Below are 25,730 nucleotides of genomic sequence, written 5' to 3'. Positions count from 1 at the left end.
AACTGCAGAGTTCATTTTTAAAATATAACCATTGGAAGAAATCTGGGAATGAGCATGGAAAAACATCTGGATTCTGATCCTGTATTCATATTTGTGGATCACTTACAGGCTTTGTTGTTGATGGGGATCTAGAGAATTGCATAAGTCTTCACTCCTGGGTCAGACTGGGAGATTAGAATCACAGTTGTCTAATAGTGATTTTAGAGATACTTTTGTACAGAATTCTGAAAGATGCCAAATTGTTCTAATGGCATCACAAACTTTATTGCTCAGTTGTTTGTGGGGGTTATGTGTTTGGCTTTTTAGTTTGGTTTTCTTTTTAATCATAGAAGCCTGACTTAAGGAAGGGGGGTGAAGAAACATGAACCTGTGAGTTAAATACTCCAAGGGTAGACTTAATCACTGTGATGCTTACATAGCTTTGAGGGTAAATGGTACAGGAAGGCCTCTTCTGTTCAAAAGGTAAACAACTCTTCAGCAGTGGAGAGGAAATAGTAAACTTTTGCTAAAGCTTTACTGCAGTGACTTAGTGTCCAATAGAATTGAGTTATTTAAAGCGTTAGGAGTCCTTGCTTTGTTAGAAAACACTCCTGCAAACAAGCTAGGTCTTTTTTGGAAGATAGTGCTCTTCTAACTTAGTATCTTAGAACTTTAGCAAACCTGATCCCACAAAGCTTCACAGATGCTAATCTGAAGTCAATAGCAGAATAGGAAGCTGCATTGAGAAGCAGAGTCCTTCACGCTTACTCTTAAAAGGTAGTAAGATAAGTTCATAATACTATTTCAGACATTTCTGTATATTTATCCCATGGACACGTGTACCCTTTAAAGTTACCTTTTATGGATCTCTCTTGCATTTCCAAAGCAGTTCATGGTGTGTTAATTGTTAAGAGGCAGAACGCTCTGGGTTTGCATTTATGTTCAATCAGTTCGGAGCAAATAATGTTACAATCATTCCTTGATTTTTATTTATTTTTTTAAAAAAAGCATTAGGATTGAAAGTAGGAGGGTTAAACAGTTCACTTATTTAGCTTTTTCTTGAAGAGATCCCAGTTATTAGATGTTAAAGATCGCAGATGTTAAAGATCTTGAGCAGATCCCAGTAATTAGATGTGCTTATGTGTAATGTACAGAAATGTTTACTGGCTGACCAACCCAGTAAACATAAAAGCAATGCTGCAAATACCTCTTCAGACTAGTGTCTGGTGATTTGCTTGTTTTATATAGGTCACACTACTTTTTTTTTTAATACAGCAGGCAATTAAGTTGCAGTTGAGATAAAAAGGTTGTCATGTTGGTTGGGAGATTTTTGATTCACAAAGGGGGAAAATGGCATTGGGAAGTGTTGGTTTAAGTCCATGCTTTGTTTAAAATCAATTTTTTTTTTTTTTTAAGGAAAACAGGAAAGCTTTCTACTTGGATTACTGTCTGCAATTTTAAATGGTTGTCTTCAGTATCAGTTCTTGTAAAATTGCTTGTTCAGGAAGGCTTTAGAAAAGAATTTCCCTGAAGAGGCACCAATGTAGCAAATGTAAATTAAAAAGGCAATAACTGACCTTTCAATATTACACATAGCAAGATAAGCAAAAAGCGGGGAGGATGACATTCCCCAATTTCTCTGTTACTTTCAGGTTTTGGTTTTTGGAGATTGTGAGCTAAGATTTTTTTTTTTTCAATGGGTTTGTGATTTGTTTGGTAGGTTTAGGTGTATAGTGACATACCTCTTAAGTTACATACTTGGTTCAGTTTGATTACATACAGGCTAGTAGTTCTGATATCAGGAGAGTGGGAAAAATAGCAGTAGGATTATTTTTATTCTTAAAATATTTGTATTTAACCAAACCTCAAAAAAAAAGAGGAGGATGCAGCTTGTTTTGATTTTGTTCAGCAGCCCATTCCCTCCCAATGCAGCAAATGACCTATCCTTATTATGAGCTGTAGTTCTGTTTCTAATACCTAGAAAAATTGACGTTTTGAAATTGCATGTAAAAGTGTACTTTTACTGAAAAGAAGTTCTGCCAATCATTATGTTTTATTACAAATGCTGGCAAATCCACTCTTCTGTGTCCTTCCTCTACTCACTTAGTGGGTTTTGGGTGGAAGGTGGGGGAGAAGCATACCAGGACTGGTCATGATTTTCTTCTATAATGTCGTACCTTTACTCTTTTACTACTTACAGCTTCTGTTTTCAAGGCTGCTTTGACAATATTTGTAGACTCAAGGATATTTTCTTTCTTCACAGTAATTCTGGGAATAGTGTTTTTTTTTCCTTAGATGTAAAATGCTAGATCAGTTCTTTTTTTGTATAAAGTAAACCAAACTTAACTTTAAACACTTCATTTTAAATTTTGTTCAATTAAAATGTTTTTGGTGTTTTTTTTTTGGGGGGGGGGGGGAGGTTTTTTTGGTGTTTTTTGTTTGTTTGTTTGTTTTGTTTTTTTTTCATTTGGCTCAATCGCAAACTTTAGGCAATACTGACATCTGATACCTTGTTGCTACTCTTGCTTACTATCCCAGATGCTGCTTTATCTATAAAGCATCTTATTTGAAGCACCTTGCATTGGTAAAACACAGTTGTAAACTGATTCACACTAAGCACTAGATAGTAAATTTCAAAAGTTGTTTTGCTGTTACATTGAGACTATTTCTTGTAAGAGTTTCTCTCATTCTCTGATTTCTTCTTTATTGCTGTAGCTTTATGTGAAATATTTACTGAAATTATAGTGTCTGAATAACAGACCAAGCAGATGCATATTCTGCTAACCACTTGATGCATATCCTGTAGCAAGTTATTTAACCACATCTGTGCAAGGGAAATATGTTCAATACAGTTGTTAATTTTGGACATTTGTGGGGTATTTCAACACCTCTAAGTACTTAAATTATAGGGCACAGTATTGTAGGCATGTAATTCTTTGGCCATTAGTACATTGCTGTAAATAAAGAATACCTAGTTAGCTCAAACAGATGACTAAGTAAGTTTGCTAACTCTGTGTCAGAGATTATTATCTTCTATTGTACAGGTTGATTTGGGGTCTGGTTAAGCAGAGCAGTGTTGCATTATGATTTATGAGCTGCCAAGCAGCATGTTAGTATGGGGCGAAACTATGAGGACAGTCATTGTCAACACTGCAGAGAAAGTGTAGGGCAGCTCATGTCTGTGATTACCTGCCTTCCCACTGTACAGGCTCTGGAGCTGGGTTCTGTGGATTTGCAGCTCTGAAGTAGAAAAGCATTAAAATTTTGCAAATCATGATTTCGATAACTATTTCTTGAAATCCCCATGAGGTTCATAAGTAGTTTTTCTTCTGATAAATTTTGAGAAACCTTGTGATAACAGAATCAACAAAATGTGGCAGAAACACTGCTCCTGGAGTTACATTTTCCAGAGATATCTTTCTGTAGCTATCATTCTTGAGTCTAAATGATACTGTATTGTTCTGTTTTTACAGATGACTATGGATGAGAAATATGTGAACAGTATTTGGGATCTTCTAAAAAATGCAATCCAAGAAATCCAGCGTAAGAACAATAGCGGTCTCAGTTTTGAGGAGCTGTATAGGAATGCGTATACAATGGTGTTGCATAAACATGGAGAAAAGCTCTACACTGGACTAAGAGAAGTGGTCACTGAGCATCTAATAAACAAGGTATGTCATTTTATGAATTAAAATCAAAGTGTCTTACACAAAAGAATCCTAAATAGGTACTTAAATGACAAAACCGGAACTTAATTCTACGATTCTGTGATTATATTATTATGTTGTCTTGAGTTGAAATGGTATTGCCATCCTCAAAAATGGTAGCTTAGAGCTAACACCAAGTTTAAATGACTTCATATTCCAGATACTTTTTGCTGTAAATTACTGATGGAGGTCAGACCATATCAAGTATTCGAAAGTGTATAGTAGGAAACAACTTAAGCTGAGGCATAACTGTTGAGAGCTGGGACCTTTTAAGAAAAGGTTTGTGGCCTTTTGGTGGAATTTTATGACTTTCTCAGAACAAATTTTGTTTCGTTTTCTAGTCAGTTTTCTTTTGTTTGTTTGTTTTGGGGTTTGGGTTTTTTTTTCAGTCTGTGGAGCAAAATAAATACCAGTGTAAGAACATGTTTGTTATGGGCTAATGAACTAATTCATAAGTTAATGAGAGTTGTGCTAGGATTACACAGTTTGAAGAGGGGGTAGGCAGTGTACAAAAAAATCAGCGTGGCAGCAACGAAAAGTCCTGAATAGTCTGCATTCTAACATTTTAGCCTTTTCAAAACCATGTAATTTGGTCAAAATGTTATGCAGAAATTTCTTGTTTCTGAATATGTGAAGAGCTCTTTTCTCAGATGATGCATCTTGTCTTGAATCAGTCTTTGTAAGGAACGGTTAGGGTTGACTAATAATATGTCACTGAAAAAAGTTTAAAACTCATTTTTTAGGAGTCTAGATAATATTTCGTGGTAATAGGATCCTAAGTGTAGGGAAGATGTCTTACTCTTTGTGGTAATATCCATAGCTGCCTGTCTCTGAAAAGAGATGAATATCCTTGTTTGATCCCATACGCTGGCTATGGGTCCAGATGGAGTATCTGTTCTGTTATTACAGTATTTGGAAAGGAAAGTCATGTGTGTTGAATGATCACTGCTGGCTGATACACAGAATGCGGTTGGGAGGTTAATGTCTGAATAATGGGGAGTTTCTTGTTCTAACTGCTGTGGCACAGGAGTGTATTATTTCTTCTAAAATCTTAGTTTTTAAAAGTGTGGTCCAGACAAGTATAGTCTAAATTGCTTTGCGTGTGGGTCTTTTTAATTGTTTGCATGAGATGAAACATCCTGTATGAAGTAGCCAAATAATTTATGGCTCTCCTCTATACTTGTGGCACATCTGTGGCTCTCAAACACTTCTGTTTTCATCATCTGTGCATTCGTAATCTGCGCTATTCATATAAAATGTGGCAAATGGCTGAGGCTTTTTGTGCCTTGTTCTTGTATATGGCCATGTTTAAAGTCTATACTTAATCATGACACTAACCTTTTGTTCTTCCTCGGCTTTAAATTCATCCTAGTTTAATTAGAGGAGAGCTGCTTATCTTTGTGCTTAGCTATTCTACATGTTAAAAACCACCCATGTGCAAAATTAGTTATTCTGAAGGGCTGATGGGGCAAGCTGACAAAAGAGCAGAAGATCCTTTGAGTTTGTTATGTTACTGCACTGGCTGAGAGGGTTGCACAGATACCAGCATAGAAAAAAAATGACAATTAAATGCTATTGTATCTGATGCTTAAAAAAATCTAGAGCATCTTCTCTAGTCATCTACTTTTCTAATCTTTAATATGATTAATCAAATTATATCTGTGTGTCCAGGTAACACAAAATAGATGATGATCAGAAGGTTGGATGTTTATTTTCTAAATGAAAATGCTAACTACTGAATGTTAGTAGCAAAATGCTGTAAAGCTTAAAAGGTTAATTTATCCAGGTGTCTGATGATGCCAACCTATAAATGAAATAATCCCAGGGAAAGATTAAACAAAAATAAAAATTGACCTCTGTCTGAAGAATAGATAACTTCTGTAGTCTCAAAACTACTCCTTTTGGTGGTTAGCTTAAGAAAATTGAGGTGGTTACAGATGGAGGTATGGGAAAAATAGTGCATTGTTTATTAAGAAATAGGATCAGTTCTATAACAGCATCTTATGATTGTGCCATTAGTACTTGTAAGAGAGAAAGTTTTTCTTTAACCTCACACTTATGTAACAGTAGTTTTAGAGGAATCTTGAATTTTCAGTGCCTTTGCAAAAGCAGTTCTCTGTTAAATGTTAAGTAGCTAATTAATAATAAATGCTCTCATCACAAGTCTTTGTAATCTTCAATTCAGAGATTCAATGGTGGATGCTAGAGTTTAGAAGAGGGGGATTTTGCCAACTGAAGTGTTGTTCATAAAAATCTCTTAACTTTTTTATCAAAATGAAAATGTGCAACATGAATAGATTTTAGGAAAGGGCTACATTCAGTTCAGGAAGTATATCTGAGGAGCCAAACCCAGATTTTGAATTGCTAGAATCCTTGAAACATAATTGTAATTTGCTGTCCACAGCTGCTGGTTATCTTCCTACAAAAAAAGTTACATGCCTGTAGTATTTCAGTCATGCTGGTTAATTAAATGTAATGTAAAAGACTAGGTAGAGGCAGTGTATTTGTTCATGTATTTTTACATGTAGTTTTCAGACTTGGAAAGAAAAAGAATCATTTTTGGTGTGGCACAGTTAAAAGAGATATTTATGCTTATTTAACTGCTAGATGAAAATTGTGCTTACTTAGCTTGCTGTTTATTAGAAAGAAACCAAACACTTTAAAGAAGAAAATTACTTAACTTCTGAACAAGAAAACATAATACTGTGTATTGTCTTTACAGCCTGTTTAATGTAAAATGATAGGTGCCAGCATGATCTGTACAAGATACAAGCACACAAGCAAGTTACTAAAAAGTATGCTTGGTTTTGAACATGCAGACCCTAATGGCTTGTAGTTGCAGTCACCAGGTTCTGGCTGCTTGATGAAGGTAAGTAGTAAGCCAAGTAGCTTACTGCACATCATTGACAGGAGTCAGTGGTCTTGAACTACCTTGGCTTTACTACAGGGTAGTAAAAGCTAAACCTTGTCTTTGCCTATGTATTTACATCATTATTATAGTACATTTAGAACTGAATTTTAAAATAGTGTGGAATAAGAAGTGCTGAAACCTTTTATCTTAATTTAGACATTTAATTCTTGTGCATTTGGTACTTCATTGATTCCTCCCCTTCTTGTCCTTTGGCAATCCTGTAGCTTGATGTGGACACTCTTCCTTCATGTTTCTCAAGCTTAGTCTGTTACTTTTTCACTCAAATGTTGTAAAAGTGTTTTAAAAAAATAAACACACAAAGCTTAGTTTGCAGGTCTCTAAATCACTTGATGATAAACAACATCACTTGTGTTGGAATTAAAAAACTTCAAGTTAAAAAGTTTGCAGGATAATATTTTTAAAGTTTCCTTAGTTTTTACAAACACTTCATAGTCTAGTGAAATCTAAACCTGTGACTTGCAACATACTGTGCACCCTCTGTGTGTGTGAGCCAAAGGGATTGACTGGTTTGTTTGCCAGGCCCAGTACAGTTTGGTTGTTTCTTCTGTGCAGTGTGTGTGTCAGATTGAGGTGTAGGAGACTCTTCTAAACTTAAATGAGCTGAAATGTGCTGGTTTGAGGAGGTACTAGAGCATTAGTGAACAGGCAGAGGTGCTTGGGATGTTCTCATGCCTTGTAAGACTTCTTGATCTTACTGAGCATTTGTATTACTTTCTGTGGCTGACATGACCAGAATGCGTTACAACATGGTGGTCATTGCTCTTGCAGCTGTTAGAGTTCAGTAGCAGCAGTGCGTGCAATTTCAGAGTAGTAGTGAAGGCACACATGCAAGAAACTCCTTCGGTAAGGAGGGTATGGAGCCAGTCATTGTGTTAAGTGTAGAAGGAATTGTAGTGGTACAGAAGATTTAGGGTGAAGAAAGTGTTTCTACTCTGGGGCTTACAAAGTTATGTCTAGAATCCTTGGCAAGCTTTAAAATTTGCTACAGTGCTGCTGCAGAAGGAAGGGGAGAGAGAAGATAGGAAGTAATTTCAAGCTCCTTTTAGAATTTGAAATGATATCTATGAAATAGGAATGGCATGAGGAGTTGTGTAGGAGACAAATTGATTAGTGAGCATTACAGTTTACTGTAAGTCTGAAGTCTGCAATTTTATGGAGGGCAAAAAGATGCAAGGGAATTCCCAGGTAGTGAATGCAATTCAGAATTGTCAATATTCTTCAGTTGTGGTTGGTTGGTTTGTTGTTGGTTTTTTTCCTTTCAGTGAACAGGTGTTTTTGGTAAAGTTAATCTGTTGGGATGGTAAGATTTTAGAATACTGTTTCTTACACTACTTGGACTTTTGTAGAAGATGAGGAAACTGTTAATAGAAGTTCTGAGACTTTGAGCCCTTGATTCAGCAAGTGCTGTTCTATACTGCTGCTGCACACAGGAGGTTCTGGCTGTCCTTACAGTAGTGGAAATTATGTAATTGAACTATTTGTGTTGCTGTGTCAGGCTAGGCACTGTAAGAGAAAAAATATAAGGCCGTAAGTCTGCTTTGTGTACATTTAGTAGAGAGTTATTTAAAGGTATTGAAAGCTTATGCCAATTCTTCAGAGACTGGCGGGGGAGGATGCTATATTTCCTTGAGAGTTGTGCCTGAAGTTATGTAGAAGATTTCATTCTTGCAAATACAAGATGACCTTACGTATGTATGAAGTTTAGTTTTGAGACTATATGAACAGTCCTTTTTAAGCTGGATGTGCCTGCCAGTTTACTGCATAGCTGCAAAGATTGTCATAGAAATCACTGTAAGCTCAGATAGTTGAAAGTAGCACTCTGCTGATAAAAAATCCTTTGGGATTCAAATTTTCTAAGGCTTTGGAAGAGCAGCAGCTCTGTCTCTGAAGGAAGGGCTTCCTTCTCTGTAGAAGAGTTTGAATTTCCAGGGGTTTTTAATTACAAGTCATTTATTGCACCACAGGGGTCTGACTGCACCTTTGCATGGCTAAGATATTTTGTGCCTTATACTAGTTTTCCTGTACTATTGCCTTATTCACAGTCCATAGAAGGAATGTGTTCAGTGCTCATTAACTGCACAGCTATTGTAAGCAGTAATTTGGTTGACTTTTGTAGCAACCGAAAGAACAGCTTCCCAAACCTGTCTGCAGCTTAAAGTAAATGTAGGAGAATGTCATTGAGAAGCTTCACAGAGACTTTTAGAGTAGTTTTGTTGTACTGCACCCATTCCTGGATTTAATATATATTTCCATAGAGCCACATGGCGTACTATGTGGAGCAGAGGGGGCACAGATCTCTGCATTCCTCTGTCTGTTTGGAGGCTTGTAGCAAAAGGGGGTGCTTGCCACCAGGTAGCAATGACTACAATTTGGTGTGTGATTTGGCACTGGCTGGTCTAGGAGGATTATTCTGATGGATGTGTTACAAAGGCGTGCTGCCCCTGTGTTTTTTAAAAAAAATCCCTACCCTGGTTATCTGTGCTTGTAAACTACACAGGTGTTTAGTTTTGGTTTGGTAAATTTTAGTAGTGTGGGTGATCTACCAAATAATGTTTCCAGTGTTTTTCCATATTGACTAAAGAAGTGAAAGCAACTATGCCATGCTTGTTTCTCTTTTGGAAGATTTCTCTTTTGGAAGATTTTGCACACACTTTACAAGCACAATTGGTGAAGTTTTTAATGCGTATTTACATTTTAGCTAAAACCTACATAGATTCAATGACAACAGAGCACGCCTTTGGGAAACCCAAGGGTAAATGATAATCACTATCATAAGGAATGGCACTGTGACTTACAACTTCATACTGTGTTTTCCAAAAGTAAGGAGGAAGGGCCTTGCTCAGGTCTTGGGAGTAGGTGTTTGAAGATTTTGCAGAGCTTTGAATAACCTACAAACATATCTGTATTACCTAGATTCAATGAAAAGGTGAAGAGCTTCTCCAGAGGAGACCGTTGTGTTTGTATGCTATGCTATGCTATGTTTCTGGTTCATCTAAGTTTATGGAGTATATATAGTAGTGTGGCAGACTGTTGTTTTTGCCTAATAACATCGTAAAAATTAAATGACAGAATGAAGTCTGTCAGATGGTTGTGTCTGATGTTGGTGCATCTTGTGGCTGCTTGTCATGTGTGTTTTGGTTTGCTCTTTGAATGCTCTGTGCTATATCACACAAGTATAAATGCAAATCTGTAAATGTAAAAATATGTTCTGTTCCATTACAAAAAAGACAGGATGTATTCTGCAACTTGTATCAGAAGTCAGTTGATGCACTTAAACTCTGAAATATTTTTTGTTTTTACATTCCCTCAGGTTTCTCTTTTACATGTGTTTAAAGCTTGAGCACTGTTGTATGTGCCTACTGTGTGAAAATCAAAATATGGAACTGAATCTTCTCTGTTTTTATGAGTGAGGAGGAGTAGTGTCAAAAAGAATAAAGCTTGAAATTGATGGGACAAATGAATCAACTAACATACACATTTGTAAAATGATGACTTTAGTTTGTAGTATGGAGTCTTGTTGTTGGCAATTATGGACTATTAGTGTAAGAGTCTGGTCTTTACCAAGTGATTATTTCCTTTCAGAACTGTTGTTTGCTGTAACTTTGTGCTGTCTCAGCATGTCTTTCTAAATGTCATCATGGCCAGTTTTCCACCTGTACTTACTCCTGTTTTAACATTCACCAATACTACCCAATAATCTGAGGTTACTTGTGATAGTAATGTTAACATTAATGGGAACACTATAGCGCTGGAAATGAAGCATTTGAGGAGTTGTAGAAAATACTTTTAATATTAGAGTTTTCAGGTATTCCCTTGAAATGTAATATCCATATTTATTTTGTTGCTCTTGTTTCTAGCCTGTTTTTTCTTACTTGTGTGAAGTCTTATTTTTCCACAGAAGTGAAGTACAAAGTGGGGATGATCAGCCTCCAGGAAATGCAAGAACTTGTTTGGAATATTCAAGTTCATAGAGGAGCAAGATTTTTTTTTATTTTTTCTTTTTCAAGCAAAGCTTGTAGAAATACAGGTGGTGCAGGAGAAACTGACTTGGGTTTATGACAACGTGCTGCTTTTTTTTTTGCTTCAGGTGCGAGAAGATGTTTTAAACTCCTTGAATAACAACTTTCTACAAACACTAAATCAAGCATGGAATGATCATCAAACAGCAATGGTGATGATTAGAGACATTCTGATGTATATGGTGGGTATTCTGCTTTTTCACACCTTTAACTTGATGCAATAAATTGTCTCTTGTAAAAAATGAACAGATGAGATGCAGGGGTAAAAAACCAAGGCATCCTTACCGGTCTTGTTCCCAAGACTGCTGCTGTCTGTTCTTTGTTTTGAATTTGCTGTGTGCATGCAAGAATTATTACAGGTGTGTGATAAATTATAATTGGATTCTTCTTTGAGGTTATCTCATTATCACTTGAAAAATGCATCTGAAAAGTGGTTGGAATTCACAATTCTTAAAAAATGTCAGACCCATTCTGGCAAGTTACAGATGTTTTTTGCATGTGGTGCTTTCTTACTGTGGGAAGTATGGTGTAAAGTGTCCTGAAACTTACAATACAGTTGTTCTTTAAGCTTAAGGGTTTGAAAAGGGTAACTTTGCTTAGGTACAGTCTGTGTCCTTGAATGTTGAATTTTAATTTAATCCTTTGCTATTCATCTACAGCTTGGGTACAGTATTATTTTATGCTCTGTCCCTCACAGTGTTCAAGACCAGGTTGGACGAGGCCTTGGGTGATATGGCTTAGTGTGAGGTGTCCCTGCCCATGGCAGGGGGGTTGGAACTAGATGATCTTAAGGTCCTTTCCAACCCTAATGATTCTTTGATTAAGCAGTATACATAGTTTTTAGTTCTAAAGTTAAAAAGAAAAGCATTCCTTGCTTAATAGCTAATAGAAAAGGCCTTTTTTGAGAGAGAGTGCCTTAGATTTTTGTGTCTGGATTGTGTTATGCTTTAGGTAGTTGGTATATGTTTAAATTGCCAGAGTGGTGGGCATGTTCAGAGGATGCAGGAGAGTGTATTTTTGCATAGCTTCTAGCTAAAGGCTTTACCTTCACAAAGGAAAAGAAATATGTGTTGAAATACTGTGGTTTGTTTGGTTTTATGTAATATCTTGTTTTCCGAACTGTCATGCTGAAGATAGTGCTTCATGCAGTATTAGCCAGTGAAGGTCAGGTAATGCTTTCTTTTTATTTGTCAAAGGCAGGGTGATAATCTGAGATTGTACTCTTACCTGCTGAACAGTTGATGTTAAGATCTTGTAGCTCTTAAAGTTCTCATGCTGTAACATTGAACTTCTTTGTATTAGCTGTGAAATCCTGCTTGGTTAAAAAGCTACTAAAAGCTGAGGAATTTCAAAGAGTAATTGTTGAAGACACAGTTTAAAATTTAATTATTTTTTTGTTAATGGATTTACTCACTTTTGTGCTGTGGGGTTTGGTTTTGGTGGTTTTGTTTTGGTGGGTTTTTTGGAGGGAGGAGTGGTTTTGTTTGGGTGTTGTGTTTGGGTGGTTGAGTTTTGGGTATTTAAGTTGGGAAAAGACCACGTATCTAAAGATAGAGGACTGGACAACATGCCTTCAGTGATAGTTGATGATCTGTGTATCTTATCTTGGAAAAAGAAAGATGGAGAAAGTCTTATTTTGAAGATGTACGATTTTTACTATGAGAAATCCTGGAATCACTGTTACGTCCTCTACAGAACAAATACGAATCAGTTGCTGCTAGGTGCATCTGGACAAAGTCAAGAGTAGCTAACAATTAGAATAATGCTCACCAAAGCTAGTGGTGAATTTTCAGAGACATGAAGACATGGAATTCAAAGCTTTTTAAGGGAGTAGCTGATTATGTTTTAGCCATATACATAAAACTGATCTGTTTTAGCCATATACTATGTATTATTTCAGTACCGAAAGTGCTGGATGCTTCAAGGTATGTAGGTGGTCAGAGAGGATAATGCAGTATTATCTGTTGCTCTAGATTTCAGTAAATCTTTGACCCTTCAGGCAGGGTAAGAGAAAGCTGTCTTATCAGCTATTCCTGTTTTGTTTTTTTTTTTTGTGTATTGACCAGAAAACTGAGGATGAAGCCTTCCCTTTGGGGAAGGGTTACATGCTTCAGTTAGCACTTTTGAGGGGAGATGAGAGCTATTTCCCGAGTATTTCTTGTGCTCAGGAGAGCAATGTCTTAACTTTTGTTTGAAGCTTGCGAGTGCAGTTAGGACAGTCTTCTCTTTTGCCAGTGAAATTCCAGAAGATGGAGACCTGAAGCATTTGTGCAAGTGCAAATTGGACTTCACGGTGTTATAATTTAGATTCAGAACAGAATAAAAACCAAAGAAATATGAATATATAGTCCTTCATGAGGTGTTTGACAGTTCCTAGTTTCAAGTGGGTGTGCAGTTGAGACCTCCACGACTAATTATTTGCCTCTTGTAGACTTATACCAAAATGAGACCCAAAGAAAGAGAAAAGAGGCATCCACAATAAAATGTATAGTGTAAAAGTAAAAATATAGTAAATTTTTATTTCAGAATGTTTGTATAATGTTGTCAAACTTTAGAAGCTTAAACATAATGTAACATGGGTTTTATGATTATAAATTGGATCTTTATTAAATATAACTGTCTAACGCAAGGAACTGATAGAATGGGCAGACTCCTTCTTTTCTTTGACTTGGAGTGCATAATACAAATTGTCATTAGAAAACACATGCTTTTTTTTTTTACAGACTAAAGTATAAGCTATGGTTTAAAAGAAGACTGGTCTGAAAAATTTGAAGTTTCAGCTTTGTCACTGGGGTATCATGTTGAGTCAAAGGTGATTCTGCTCATTGGAAAGACTAAGAGCAGGAGACTTCTAGTCTTAGTATGTGTTTGTTCAAAAAGCTTGAAAAAGCTGCTAGTATCACAAAATTATAAAGCAAGGAACATCTGCCAAAGATGAGACCTGACTGCTCTTCAAAGCAACAGTTTTCAATAACTTCATAAAATAAGGAATGATTTGTTCTTTTTTATTACTTTGAGTCTGAATCAGATGTAGTTTTATAGTGATGTGCTTGTCAGCTGTTGTTTATACTTTTTTACTCAAGTGTGGCTAATATAATTTAGATTTAAAGTATTTTATCTTAAGAAAACCAAACAGTGTAAACTCAGTCACCAGACATTGTTAATTGATATGCTTGTGTTCCACCAGAAGTATATTCAATTATATAATGCTTATAAATAAAAGATAACCCAGTCCTTCTCCTCATATCCTGTAGGCTGTCCTAACTCCTTACCCATTGGTTTCAGGAAAAGTACCCATTGGTACCCAGCAAACCACAGTCTGACATTAGTGAACATTTAGCATCCTCTTGAATTCTGATCTTACAATCACTAGGCTGAAGAATGTAGGAGAGTACATTTTAAACTGTATCTGGTTTAATGCCACATATGTTTTCAAGTTTATTTTCACCCATTAGCTCCTATATGATCTAAATCAAAACAAATACCTTTTTGCCTTAATCTTCACTCTGTTTAATTTTGCCACTTCTAAATTAAAACTAATTCAAATAGATGTTTTTTTAGAAAGGTGTATGTTTTGTACACTGGGGTTTGTGCATTGTTATGATACGTGCTGTCTGGGGTTTGTGGCAGGATTTTGTTTTATATGCACAACATCTTCTGCAAGACACTTGTAAAGCTTGCCCCATAGCTGCATTTTTAAGCATATTATCTTCTTTTGTGTCATGGTTACTATCTGGTAAAAGTCTGCTTGGTTTCAGGTCTGTTGCGTTTCCACTGTAAGGTTTTGCAACCTTGAATTGCACAATAATGCTAAATCCAACTTTCTTGAGATGTTCCAGTTCCCACAATTGAATTTGAAGTTTGCATGGTTCCACTGTATTTTGTAGGGTATGTGCACTAGCTCTCCTCCTTCTGTTTTACATATTTAGGCTACAGGAATCAGTGCCAGAATAGATGTAGTAGTCTGTAAATTCATGGTATTGTGTAGCAAGCAGTGAGGTACCAAAGCAGTGAAGTCATGTCCTAAGTAGCGTCTTCAGTGAGTCAAACCATGTACTAAGACATGTTGAAGTAGTGAAGTAATGTATTGCACTTGGGCATATCTGAAATTCAGTCTCAGTTTTGGCTGCAGCGTAGGTAAGCATACCTAAAGTAGTTTCTATTTAGCTACTGTATGTAACAGGAGCAGTGGAGGTTCAGTTGTTTGGTCTTCTTTTCAAGCTGCGTAAGTGTATTTTTGGAATGTCTTGGGGAAACTGGGCTAAACTGGATTCTGTGGTGTCCCTTCTTTACTATTTGTACTTGCTAAATTTAAAGCAGTTTCAGGTATGCAAGCACAGCAGTCACACACCCCTGGCTGCATTATAGGCATGTGGGTAGTGCCAGTTAGTGTCAGAAGTGAACAATTACTAATACAGCTGTGTGTTTTGCAGAGGGCAGAGCATTCTCTTCTTGCCTGTCCAGTGCACAAAGCCAGTGTCTTGATTTAAGCTGGCACTGAGATCTGCAATGTGAGTTTTGACCTTAGGGCCTATGACTCTCATTGTTCATGGCTTATGCACAAGGTAGTAAGGAGAAGGGGTGGTTTTATTTTGAGAACTAAGATCAAGGGACCTTCCTCTCTCTCTCTCTCTCTCTCTCTCTCTCTCTCTCTCTCTCTCTCTCTATGTGTGTGTATATATATATATATATATATATATACACACACACACACACAAGAGTGTCTGAAGGCTACATCATCCAGGTGCATCTGTGCAGAGATGGGCAAAATGTGGCTGGTGATACTTAACAGTAGGTAACTTGGTTTATTTGAGTTCACAATTACTCTGCAGCGTAAGCAACATTGTAGTTCATGAATAATTGCTCTCTGAAACTCCACCCTTGTCTCCTGAGAGTTACTCTTACCTTTAAGTACCTGCTGCTTCTCCCTCCAGGAAGTGATTGCTGTTTGGTAGCATGTAATCTTGTCAGTCAGACCTGTTCCCAAGTGAGCTTTACTGTCTCGAAGACTACTGTTTTTTTTTAAGTTGGAGACCTTCCGGTAAACAGTAAAAGTGCTCTGTTACCAAGGGTAAGCAAATCGGCAGTATCAGAAACATTAATGCTGCTACTGTGATTTGGGTATTTTAGAGTGGTCTGGCTTTCTAAAGAGGTGTTGCTGTTACATTGAGACAAATTTCTAGTGCAGCCACTATTTCATAGTGGCAACATTTAGCAGTGCCACAACAGAAGCTGTGCAGATGAGTCAGGGCCATGGCTTTGATTCATTTTGATACCCTGTTGCCTGTTCTTCACAAGCCTGAATATTTTTTGATAATAATGTATATATTCTCAAGTTATATAGTATATTAGATACTACTTTTTAATTTTCTCTTTCATCTCTTTGAAAGTGTACTTTAAGCTTGTCTTTATTTAGAATCATATTTCCTTCTGTTCTTGGCACAAGGGAGTGAAATAAATAACTTTCTTTCTAAATAACAGAAAAAATAGGGTAATGTATTCCAGAGATCTAGACTACTATGTATTATTAAATTGACTTTATTAGACCAATTACTAAACTTTTTGCTTTGAGGCAGAACTGAGCTTGCTTCATGAGCAACAGAGTAGGCACATTTGACCTGTTCCCATCTTGGTTTTTCATTTAAATGAAGTGCTGCATGTCTGAAAGGAGTGAGTAGGAAATCAGTCATGAACACCGTGTTTTGTGTTCCTTTGGTCATCAACTGGCAATCTGGCATATAATTAGTATATGAATAATTTTGCCATGTAAATTCAGCTGCTGCAGTAGTAAGGGTGTGGTGTCAGTTCCTTATGGGTTGTTTGTTTTTTTTTTTCTAATTGAAGAATTTATAAAAACTTAAAATTCATATTTTTTTTAATACTCTGGAGCATAATTTTTTTTAATAGTTTTGTTCTCTAGGTGTTTGAGTAACTTTACACTTTAATTCTGAGTGCGGTAAAGTACTTAAGAAGTGATGGAACTAGTGGCGAAGCCAATCTTTCTACTCTATTTCAAACATTTTCTTTATATTCCATTTTGAACATTGACCTCCATCCTTTATAGAATTTGTGGGTTTTTTTGTTTATAGCTGTATAAATATTCAGAAAACCTTATCACAGATTTGTGAGCTGTACAAACCCCTTAATTTTCTCTAATATCATCATCCTGAGGCTTAAGTGGTAGTAAAACAGTATTTTTAGTAATTACCCAAGCTATTACATTAGAAGAATAGATTATGTCCTGACAGAAATGAAAAAGTAATCATTGTTCATCACAGAAATAGTTTGTAAAACAAAATTTCTGTTCTTAATGTTGTTTTAAATGGGCTTACCTGGTACAGCACTCCTGGATATTAAGTGAATACACTGATTTTCTGTCTGCTACTAAATTTATTAATAATTTTCCTTTTCTAGAGAGTTGGTAAGTTGGGAAAGATGAATATAAAGGGGAGACCAATTTTTGGAATATTTCTGCAAGTAGAAGTAAAAAACTCAGGGTGTCTGCTCAGCAGTGTCTCGGTCCACTCTAGATGATGGGTTTTGGGCTATACAGACTTCAAACACTGTTCTGAAGACCATTCTCAGTTTATAAATGTAGGTAGTATAGGGGTAGCAGATGAGAAGCTTGATTGTTTCTATATGCTACGATTATATAGGGAGATAGAATTTAAACCCATATAGATATACAAAAATTGTTCGTTCTTCGCTGCCTTCTCTTCTTTGGCGGGGGGGGCGGGGGTGTATGTGTGAGATCTTAAGGAAACAAGATAGTTTCAAGATACTTGCTCGAGTTGAACGAAAGTGAATTTTTGGGGGGAGGGATGCAGCAGAAGTCCTTATGTACAATTTTACAATAACAATTTATAAACATTTTGACTGTAACTATTCTCATTTTGGCCTTACTTTTTCTTTTGCTCATCTAATGATGCTGTTTCAGGAAATTTCACTGAATATTGAGGGGGGAACTTTCTGCCTGAAAGGAAGTGGTAGGAAGATGCATAGGAAATGGTGAAAGTGAATTATTTTTTCTCAGAGAACAAGGGTGGATGGAAGTGGTTTGAGTAGGTAAAAGTAAATAATAAATAAATAAAGGTAAAATCTCTTGAGTAGATAACTAAAACCACCCCACCTGGAGTACTGCAGTCACACCAGTCCATAAGAAGGGCAAGATGGAAGACCTGGGTAATTATAGACCGGTCAGCCTTACCTCCATCCCTGGAAAGGTGATGGAACAACTTATTCTTGACACCATCTCTAGACATATCAAGGATGAGGGGGTCATTAAGAGCAGCCAGCATGGTTTTACCAAGGGCAAGTCATGTTTGACCAACCTTATAGCCTTCTATGAGCAAGTAAGTAGGTGGATAGATGATGGTAGAGCGGTAGATGTAGTTTTTCTTGATTTCAGTAAGGCATTTGATACTGTCTCCCACAGCATCCTCATAGATAAGCTAACAAAGTGTGGGCTTGATGATCAGGTAGTGAGGTGGATCAAGAACTGGTTGGAAGGAAGAAGGCAGAGAGTTGTGGTCAATGGGGCAGAATCTAGCTGGAGGTCTGTGACTAGTGGAGTCCCTCAGGGGTCGGTGCTGGGACCAGTACTGTTTAATATTTTCATCAATGACCTGGATGAGGGAACTGAGTGTACCCTCAGCAAGTTCACTGATGATACTGAACTGGGAGGAGTGGCTGACACACCAGAGGGCTGTGTTGCCATTCAGCGAGACCTGGACAGGCTGGAGAGTTGGGCGGGGAGAAACTTGATGAAATTCAACAAGGGCAAGTGTAGAGTCTTGCATCTGGGGTAGAACAACCCCATGTACCAGTACAGGTTGGGGGCTGACCTGCTGGACAGTAGTGAAGGGGAAAGGGACCTGGGGGTCCTGGTGGATAGGAGGATGACCATGAGCCAGCAATGTGCCCTTGTGGCCAAGAAGGCCAATGGCATCCTAGGGTGCATTAGAAAGGGTGTGGTTAATAGGTCAAGAGAGGTTCTCCTCCCCCTCTACTCTGCCTTGGTGAGGCTGCATCTAGATTATTGTGTCCAGTTCTGGGCCCCTCAGTTCAAGAAGGACAGGGAATTGCTTGAAAGAGTCCAGTGCAGAGCCACAAAGATGATTAAGGGAGTGGAACATCCCCATTATGAGGAGAGGCTGAGAGAGCTGGGTCCCTTTAGCTTGGAGAAGAGGAGACTGAGGGGTGACCTCATCAATGATTACAAATATGTAAAGGGTGAGTGTCAGGATGATGGAGCTAGGTTTTTTTCAGTGATGTCCAGTGATAGGACAAGGGGCAATGGGTGTAAACTGGAGCATAGGAGGTTCCATGTGAGCATCAGGAAAAATTTCTTTACTGTGAGAGTGACAGAGCACTGGAACAGGTTGCCCAGGGGGATTGTGGAGTCTCCTACACTGGAGATATTCAAGGCCCGCCTGGACAAGTTCCTGTGTGATGTACTCTAGGTTACCCTGCTCTTGCAGGGGGGTTGGACTAGATGATCTTTTGAGGTCCCTTCCAACCCTTGGCATTCTGTGATTCAGCTCTGGGGTCTCCAACACAAGAGGAACATGGACCTGCTTGAGTAAGTCCAGAGGAGGCCATGAAGATGATCAGAGGGCCAGAGTACCTGTTCTATGAAGGCAGGCTGAGAGTTGGGCTTATTCAGCCTGGAGAAGGGAAGGCTCTTAGGAGATCTTAGAGTAGCCTTTCAGTACCTAAAGGGGCCTACAAGAAATGTGGGGAGACTTTTCACAAGGGCCTGTAATGCCAGGACAAGAGGGAATGGCTTTAAACTGAAAGAGGGTATATTTAGATTAGACATTAGCAAGTAGTTCTTTACTGTAAAGGTAATGAGGCATTGGCACAGGCTTCCCAGAGAAGCTGTGGCTGCCCTGTCCCTGGCAGTGCTCAAGGTCAGGTTGAATGGGGCTTTGAGCAGCCTGGTCTTGTGGTAGGTGTCCCTGCTTTTGTGGCGGGGGGTTGGAACTAGATGATCTTTAAGGTCCTTTCCAACCAAAACCATTCTCTCGTTCGATGATTATGTGATCCTGCCCCTTCGCTCTTCCTGCCCCTTTACTCTGCTCTTGTGAGACCTCACCTGGAGTGTTGTGTGCAGTTCTGGTGTCCTCAACATAAAAAGGACATGGTACTGTTGGAACAAGTCCAGAGAAGGGCCACGAGGATGATTAGGGGACTGGAGCACCTCCTGTATGAACATAGGCTGAGAAAGCTGGGGCTGTTCAGCCTGGAGAAGAGAAGGCTGCGTGGAGACCTCATAGCAGCCTTCCAGTATCTGAAGGGAGCCTACAGGGATGCTGGGGGGGGACTCTTCATTAGGGACTGTAGCGACAGGACAAGGGGTAACGGGTTCAAACTGAAACAGGGGAAGTTTAGATCAGATATAAGGAGGAAATTCTTTCCTGTTAGGGTGGTGAGGCACTGGAATAGGTTGCCCAGGGAGGTTGCGAATGCTCCATCCCTGGCAGTGTTCAAGACCAGGTTGGATGAGACCTTTGGTGAGATGGTAGAGTGTGAGGTGTCCCTGCCCGTGGCAGGGGGTTGGAACTAGATGATCTTAAGGTCCTTTCCAACCCTAACTATTCTATGATTCTGTGATTCTATGACTTTCAGTCTGTGCCATGAATTTTGTCAATGTTTGGAGATTCCCCTGCCCGCAAACTGAAAAGTGTCAAGGCTGTAGATGGTCCTGGTGTGCTTTAGTCATAAATACTGTGTGTACAGCGTTCAGCAAAGTAGACTTTCTGTGTAAGTGAAGTTTTGTAAAATGGAACTGATTTTTTTTTAATTTGAGGGTATTCATAATTTCATTTTATGGCAAAAGAAGAGAAGATTAATTTGGTCCTTTCTACAGTGGAAATATGACCAGTCTCTTGCAATTGAATAGCATGGGTGTACTGAATTTTTAATTTGATTCCTGTATGTTCGCTTTATAGGACCGTGTATATGTGCAACAAAATAATGTGGAGAATGTCTACAATTTGGGCTTGATTATTTTTCGAGATCAAGTTGTACGCTACGGCTGCATTAGGGATCACCTGCGGCAAACGCTGCTGGATATGATCGCAAGGGAAAGGAAAGGAGAAGTTGTAGACAGGTAAGATGTTTGTATGTGGCTGTCATTTGTTGTAAATAATGCCTGTCATTTTTTTTGAGAGTGAATCATGAATGTACACAAATAATTACTTAAAGTTGCATTCCTGATTGCAAGTAAAAATTTTTTTTGAATCTGGAATAATGTATTTCTTTGTACATTAAGGTTTAGCTTAATGGTAAATAGAGAAGCTTGTGAATACATTCTTTTAATACTCATATTGTGTTTTTTATTAAAACTTTAATTAAATCTCTCCATTACTGCCTTGTGCCAAAGCATTTGGTTATAAAGCTGAGTATTGACAGTTCTCTGCCTCTTGCTACCCTCTATCTTCTCTGTATTGAGGGATGGCTTAAATTTTCTTGTACCCTTTTTTTTGTGTTTTGGGCAGAGGGGAAGGTTAGTATTACTTTTGTTGTGGGTTTGGTTTTTGGTTGAGTTTTTTTGTTTGGTTGTTTGGTTTTTTGTTTGTGTTTTTTTTCTTCATATTTCTTACTCATGTTTTGACCCATCTAGTTTTGGTAGTTCACTTACATCTCTGAGCTTTCAAATTTGTTCTTGTGTTCTCCAGCCAGTTTAGTAGATGTGAAGTTTTACGTCACACACTGCAGATACTGCAACTGGAGTTGAATTTGCAAGTTTTCTTGCGCTTCTCTAGTTTCAGAGCAGCTGTTGGGTGCGGAGATACATAAACTCCCAGATACTTTGGCTGCAATTCTGGGACTGAGATTGCCCAACACGCTATTTATGAAGAGAAAAATACTCCTTGGCAAGAGCTGTGTATTGTCCCCTACTGCCAGAAAGTGGAATTTTTTCCTGGATGCATTTCTTTTGTTTTCACATTTTATTGATGTGTTTCTATGCCTAGCCAAATATTTAATTTGCTGATACATTTTTCATTTTGTGACTTGTTTGGGATTGGCTTTTTTTATATGTTGTGGGGTTTGGTTTTTTTTTTGTTGTTTTTTTTTTATATGGTTGGGTTTTTTGGTTGGTTTTTTTTTTTTCAACCAACCCAAACCCCCAAACTTTGCACAGTACCTTCCATCTGTGCAATTGTTTTGAATTGCTCGATTCCAACCTATGTGTGCAGTTTTCTTTGAAGTAATATTTTTGTTATTTTCTTGTGTGTTGAAATATACTTAATAGTTTTCCAAGTTAATAAAACTTGAGACCTGCTTCCCAGTGTTTAAAGTATTTAATGAACATCATCAGCTTCTTAGTTTAGAACAAAACCAGCCAATCTTGTTCCTGTAATGTTCTTGAAATCCTGACATGTACCATACAGACTTAGGATGGCCTTTCTCTAATTATATTTGACTGAAGTTTGTATTTTATTCTGAGTTGTTATTCTGCTATGTACTCTGTCTTGCAAGCATGTAGATTTCTCAAGTTGTTAACAACTTACTTTTTGGCAGAGGCGCAATAAGAAATGCTTGCCAGATGTTAATGATTCTAGGTCTTGAAGGAAGGTCAGTCTATGAAGAAGACTTTGAGGCTCCATTTTTGGAAATGTCAGCAGAATTTTTTCAGGTACAGCAATGTTGTAATATTGTTTGGAATGTTGTTAAAACTTCCTGGAATTGTGAGAATTGGTTGTACTTTAAGTAATTGCTGCTTATAAGTATGTCCATCACCATTAATTGAAATGAGGAAAAAAAAAATAACAAACTTTGGAAAAAGTAATACAAATTTTGCAGAATTACCATAATTTGAACATAGTTCAGACCTGCTTGTGCCAATAACGTGTAAAGTCATTATCATGCCAATCTTGTGCCTGCTTTGGGCTATTTCACGCAACTTAGTCTATCCCTGCATTGCGGCTACAGTCTTTTTGAAACACAAGTGGCATGAAAGGTTCAAACTGTTTCAGGCTGGGAATTGAAAGGGGAGACTACCTGCCAAACTGCCTTTGAGGAAGCTTTGTTTCCTTCATGGTTTCTATATTTGTGGGTTCATTTTTTTTGTAATAAAATTAAGTGAATGGAGAAATTAATCCAGATGGCTGTCCATTTGTTGACCAGCTACTGAATAACACATTTTAAATATTTTTTGAGGATTTTTTGTGAGATAGTTTTGGAGAAAAAAGCCAGTTGAATGGTGGTTGCGTGTGATCATGCTCCTCTATTGTTGGAAACTGATAGAAATTGTAAAAGCATGTTAAAAGATATCTAGATAAGATGATTTTTCAGACTCCCAATTCTTATGCAGGATCTACTGTCATATCCTCTGATCTCCAGATTTATTTGGTAATCGGAAACATACATTACACAGTGATTTAGAAGTCATTATATTCTGTTTTTCTTTAGTGCTGCATAAAATGAAGAAAATCATAGAATAGTTTGGAAGGGGCCTTCAGAGGTCATCTAGTCCAACCTCCTCCTACAATGAACATGATTACTTTTATTTAAGCTTTATTTTTTAGCTCTGCTTTGGAAAAAGTTATCTTTCCTCTGAAAGACTATGTTGACCAGTATGGATAAAAACGGTTTGATATGGAATAATGTTCTCAGCATTGTCACTAATGAAAATGAGAACTGTTGATCCTCACAACTCATAAATATGCCATAAACTGGTATTTGAAAGGAATTTTTGCCTTTTCCCTCTCCCCATCCTTCTGTTTTCTTTGGACATGTAGCTAAAACTGTAGTTGGTAACTGGAAGCTAAGTTGGCTTAGATTGTTTTATTATGAAAAATACTGTGTTCATATTGCATGTACCCCCTTGTGTATGCAACACAGGGTAACAGAACCTTTATTATGTGATAAACATGTATGTAAATCTTGGGGGTATGATGATCTCATTTCTTGGGCATGCAGTTTGATTTCAACTTGTTTATAAATGCTGATCTGAAATAAATAGTACATTTCCTTTTCTGCTTTTAAAAAGAAGTCTAAAGTATTAATTTGTGTTAATTGCAGATGGAAAGTCAGAAATTTTTAGCTGAAAACAGTGCTTCTGTATATATAAAGAAAGTAGAAGCTAGAATTAATGAAGAAATAGAACGGGTGATGCACTGTCTGGATAAATCAACAGAAGAACCAATTGTGAAAGTTGTTGAGAGGGAGCTTATTTCGAAGCATATGAAAACGATAGTGGAAATGGAGAACTCTGGGCTTGTTCATATGCTGAAAAATGGGAAGACAGAAGGTAAGACTGCATCGTGTGTGAGACAGAAATACGATACTTCTTATTGCTTTTAAACTTAGGATAAGTCAAACTTAAAAGTTGTGTTCCTGTATAACTGTAAAAACACTTTGGTGGCTCTGTTTCACAAATATCTGAGAATCTTACTTCAGAGAGTTGGAGGGCTCTTTAAAACACAGTCCATATGTATAACCCGTTTCTGTTTCGTTCCAGACACAGGTATATTTTTGGTAAGCCAGCTATCTCTTAAGAAAAGTACAAATTTATGGTAATAGGTTTTGTTACCGGTTTTCCATGAGCCATTTTATTACTTTCATTCCTCTAGAATGTAGCTGTCAAAATGCATGGAAGTTTTTTGGCCCATAGGCGGTTATTTAAAAAGTACTAGTGTAAATGACTTACTTAATAGAAGTATTGTGGGACCAATTCTTGGGGAAGGGGCTTTGCTGCAGAGAAAAAGTTGGCTGTTTTTAAAGGGTATGAAGCAGCTTATTGAAGTGGTTGAAAAAGAAGGACTTGGCTTGGTTTGATTTTCCTGATAGAGGTTAATGTGGGACAGAATGACTGAATGAAAGTTACTATGGAAAAAAATAGAGCATAAGTTTCTAAAGCAGCAAATGAAGAGAGTGATTGTAGTATCTATATTTAGAAACTGGTGCTCGCGCTAAAGCCCTGAGAATGGGGAACCGACTTGCTGCTTAGATTAATGGCCTTTGTTCATTAAAGCAGCTTCACAAAGTGATAGAGTGACAGAGTGAGCAAATTTCTTGGCTGTAAGAAAAAATTACTATATTGAAAAGGAAAGTGATGATACTATATTTAGCTTTTTTTTTCTTTAATATCTAGTTAAGATAGCCTTCAGGGCAAAGGTACAAGGATATTGAATGGTATTTTTAAGTTAGAGGGATTAGTTTAACTTTTATAACCTTGGTTTGATTTAGTTAAATACTTGAGAGAAAATACTTGTTGCGTTGTGAAGACAAGATTTCACATAAATGCACAAGGATAATTCTCTTTTGGAAAGTTGTGTTTAACATAACTTCTCATGATATTAGACAGATGAAACAAAGTAGTGTAAAATTATATGGCTGACTTGAAGACAAATATTAATTAAACTCAAATTTTTACCAGTTTTTGCTTTTAATACAGATAACAAGCATCTGTTTGCTTTACCTTAGATTTTTGAAACAACTTTTAATATGGTATTCGACTTCTAATCTTGGAAGCTACGTTCTTACTTACCACTTGAAAACATAGTATTACTGAAGCTTGAAGTGTGCTATCCTTTAGTACAAGCATAGACATCTGCTGGCCTGGGTATCAGCAATAACACATTCCTTGCTGCAGACAACCTAGAATAACTGAATGCAGTCTTTAGGTTGAATTTGTGACTGCTGTGGTCAACATGTTGTCAGGAGCGAAGGAAAGAAGATTCTAGTGCCTGAGGTGTTTTGGGGTACTTTTTGTGGCTCAAGTGGCTGAACTTTTATTGCTGTGTCCTGCATAATATCTTATCCTTGTTTCCAGACCTTGCTTGTATGTACAAGTTGTTTAGCCGTGTGCCAAATGGTCTGAAGACAATGTGTGAGTGCATGAGCTCATACCTGAGAGAGCAAGGCAAAGCACTAGTTTCTGAAGAGGGAGAAGGAAAGAATCCAGTCGACTACATTCAGGTAGTTAACTTATTTTACCTTTCTTTTCTTCTGTCTTTCCCACAGTTAACTTATGTGATTGATAAGGTAAAGCTTAATATTGAATCAAAAGGGATTCTTTCTAATAAGCTATAAGTTTGCTTCTGAATTCTCAGACATGTTTAGAACGCCTTTTTTACTTAA

The 25,730-nt window shown here is 37.4% G+C and overlaps 1 protein-coding gene across 1 annotated transcript in view; it reads left to right on the top strand.

The window, feature by feature from the left end:
- CUL3 (cullin 3) overlaps positions 1–25,730 on the top strand; it is a 58,808-nt gene that overhangs the window by 14,967 nt on the left and 18,111 nt on the right. The window contains exons 2-7 of the mRNA XM_062638872.1: positions 3,453–3,650; positions 10,706–10,819; positions 20,591–20,751; positions 22,167–22,281; positions 23,670–23,898; positions 25,423–25,568. Of these exons, the coding sequence (XP_062494856.1) occupies positions 3,453–3,650; positions 10,706–10,819; positions 20,591–20,751; positions 22,167–22,281; positions 23,670–23,898; positions 25,423–25,568 (963 nt within the window). The remainder of the gene's footprint in view (positions 1–3,452; positions 3,651–10,705; positions 10,820–20,590; positions 20,752–22,166; positions 22,282–23,669; positions 23,899–25,422; positions 25,569–25,730) is intronic.

This window comes from Pezoporus occidentalis, unplaced genomic scaffold, assembly GCF_034315485.1.
Source record: "Pezoporus occidentalis ecotype Australia unplaced genomic scaffold, CSIRO_AGI_Poc_V1 ctg59, whole genome shotgun sequence".
In the NCBI taxonomy this organism is placed as follows: Eukaryota; Metazoa; Chordata; class Aves; order Psittaciformes; family Psittacidae; genus Pezoporus; species Pezoporus occidentalis.
Note: the sequence above shows the minus strand (reverse complement) of the source record. Positions and strands in the feature narration are given on the sequence as shown.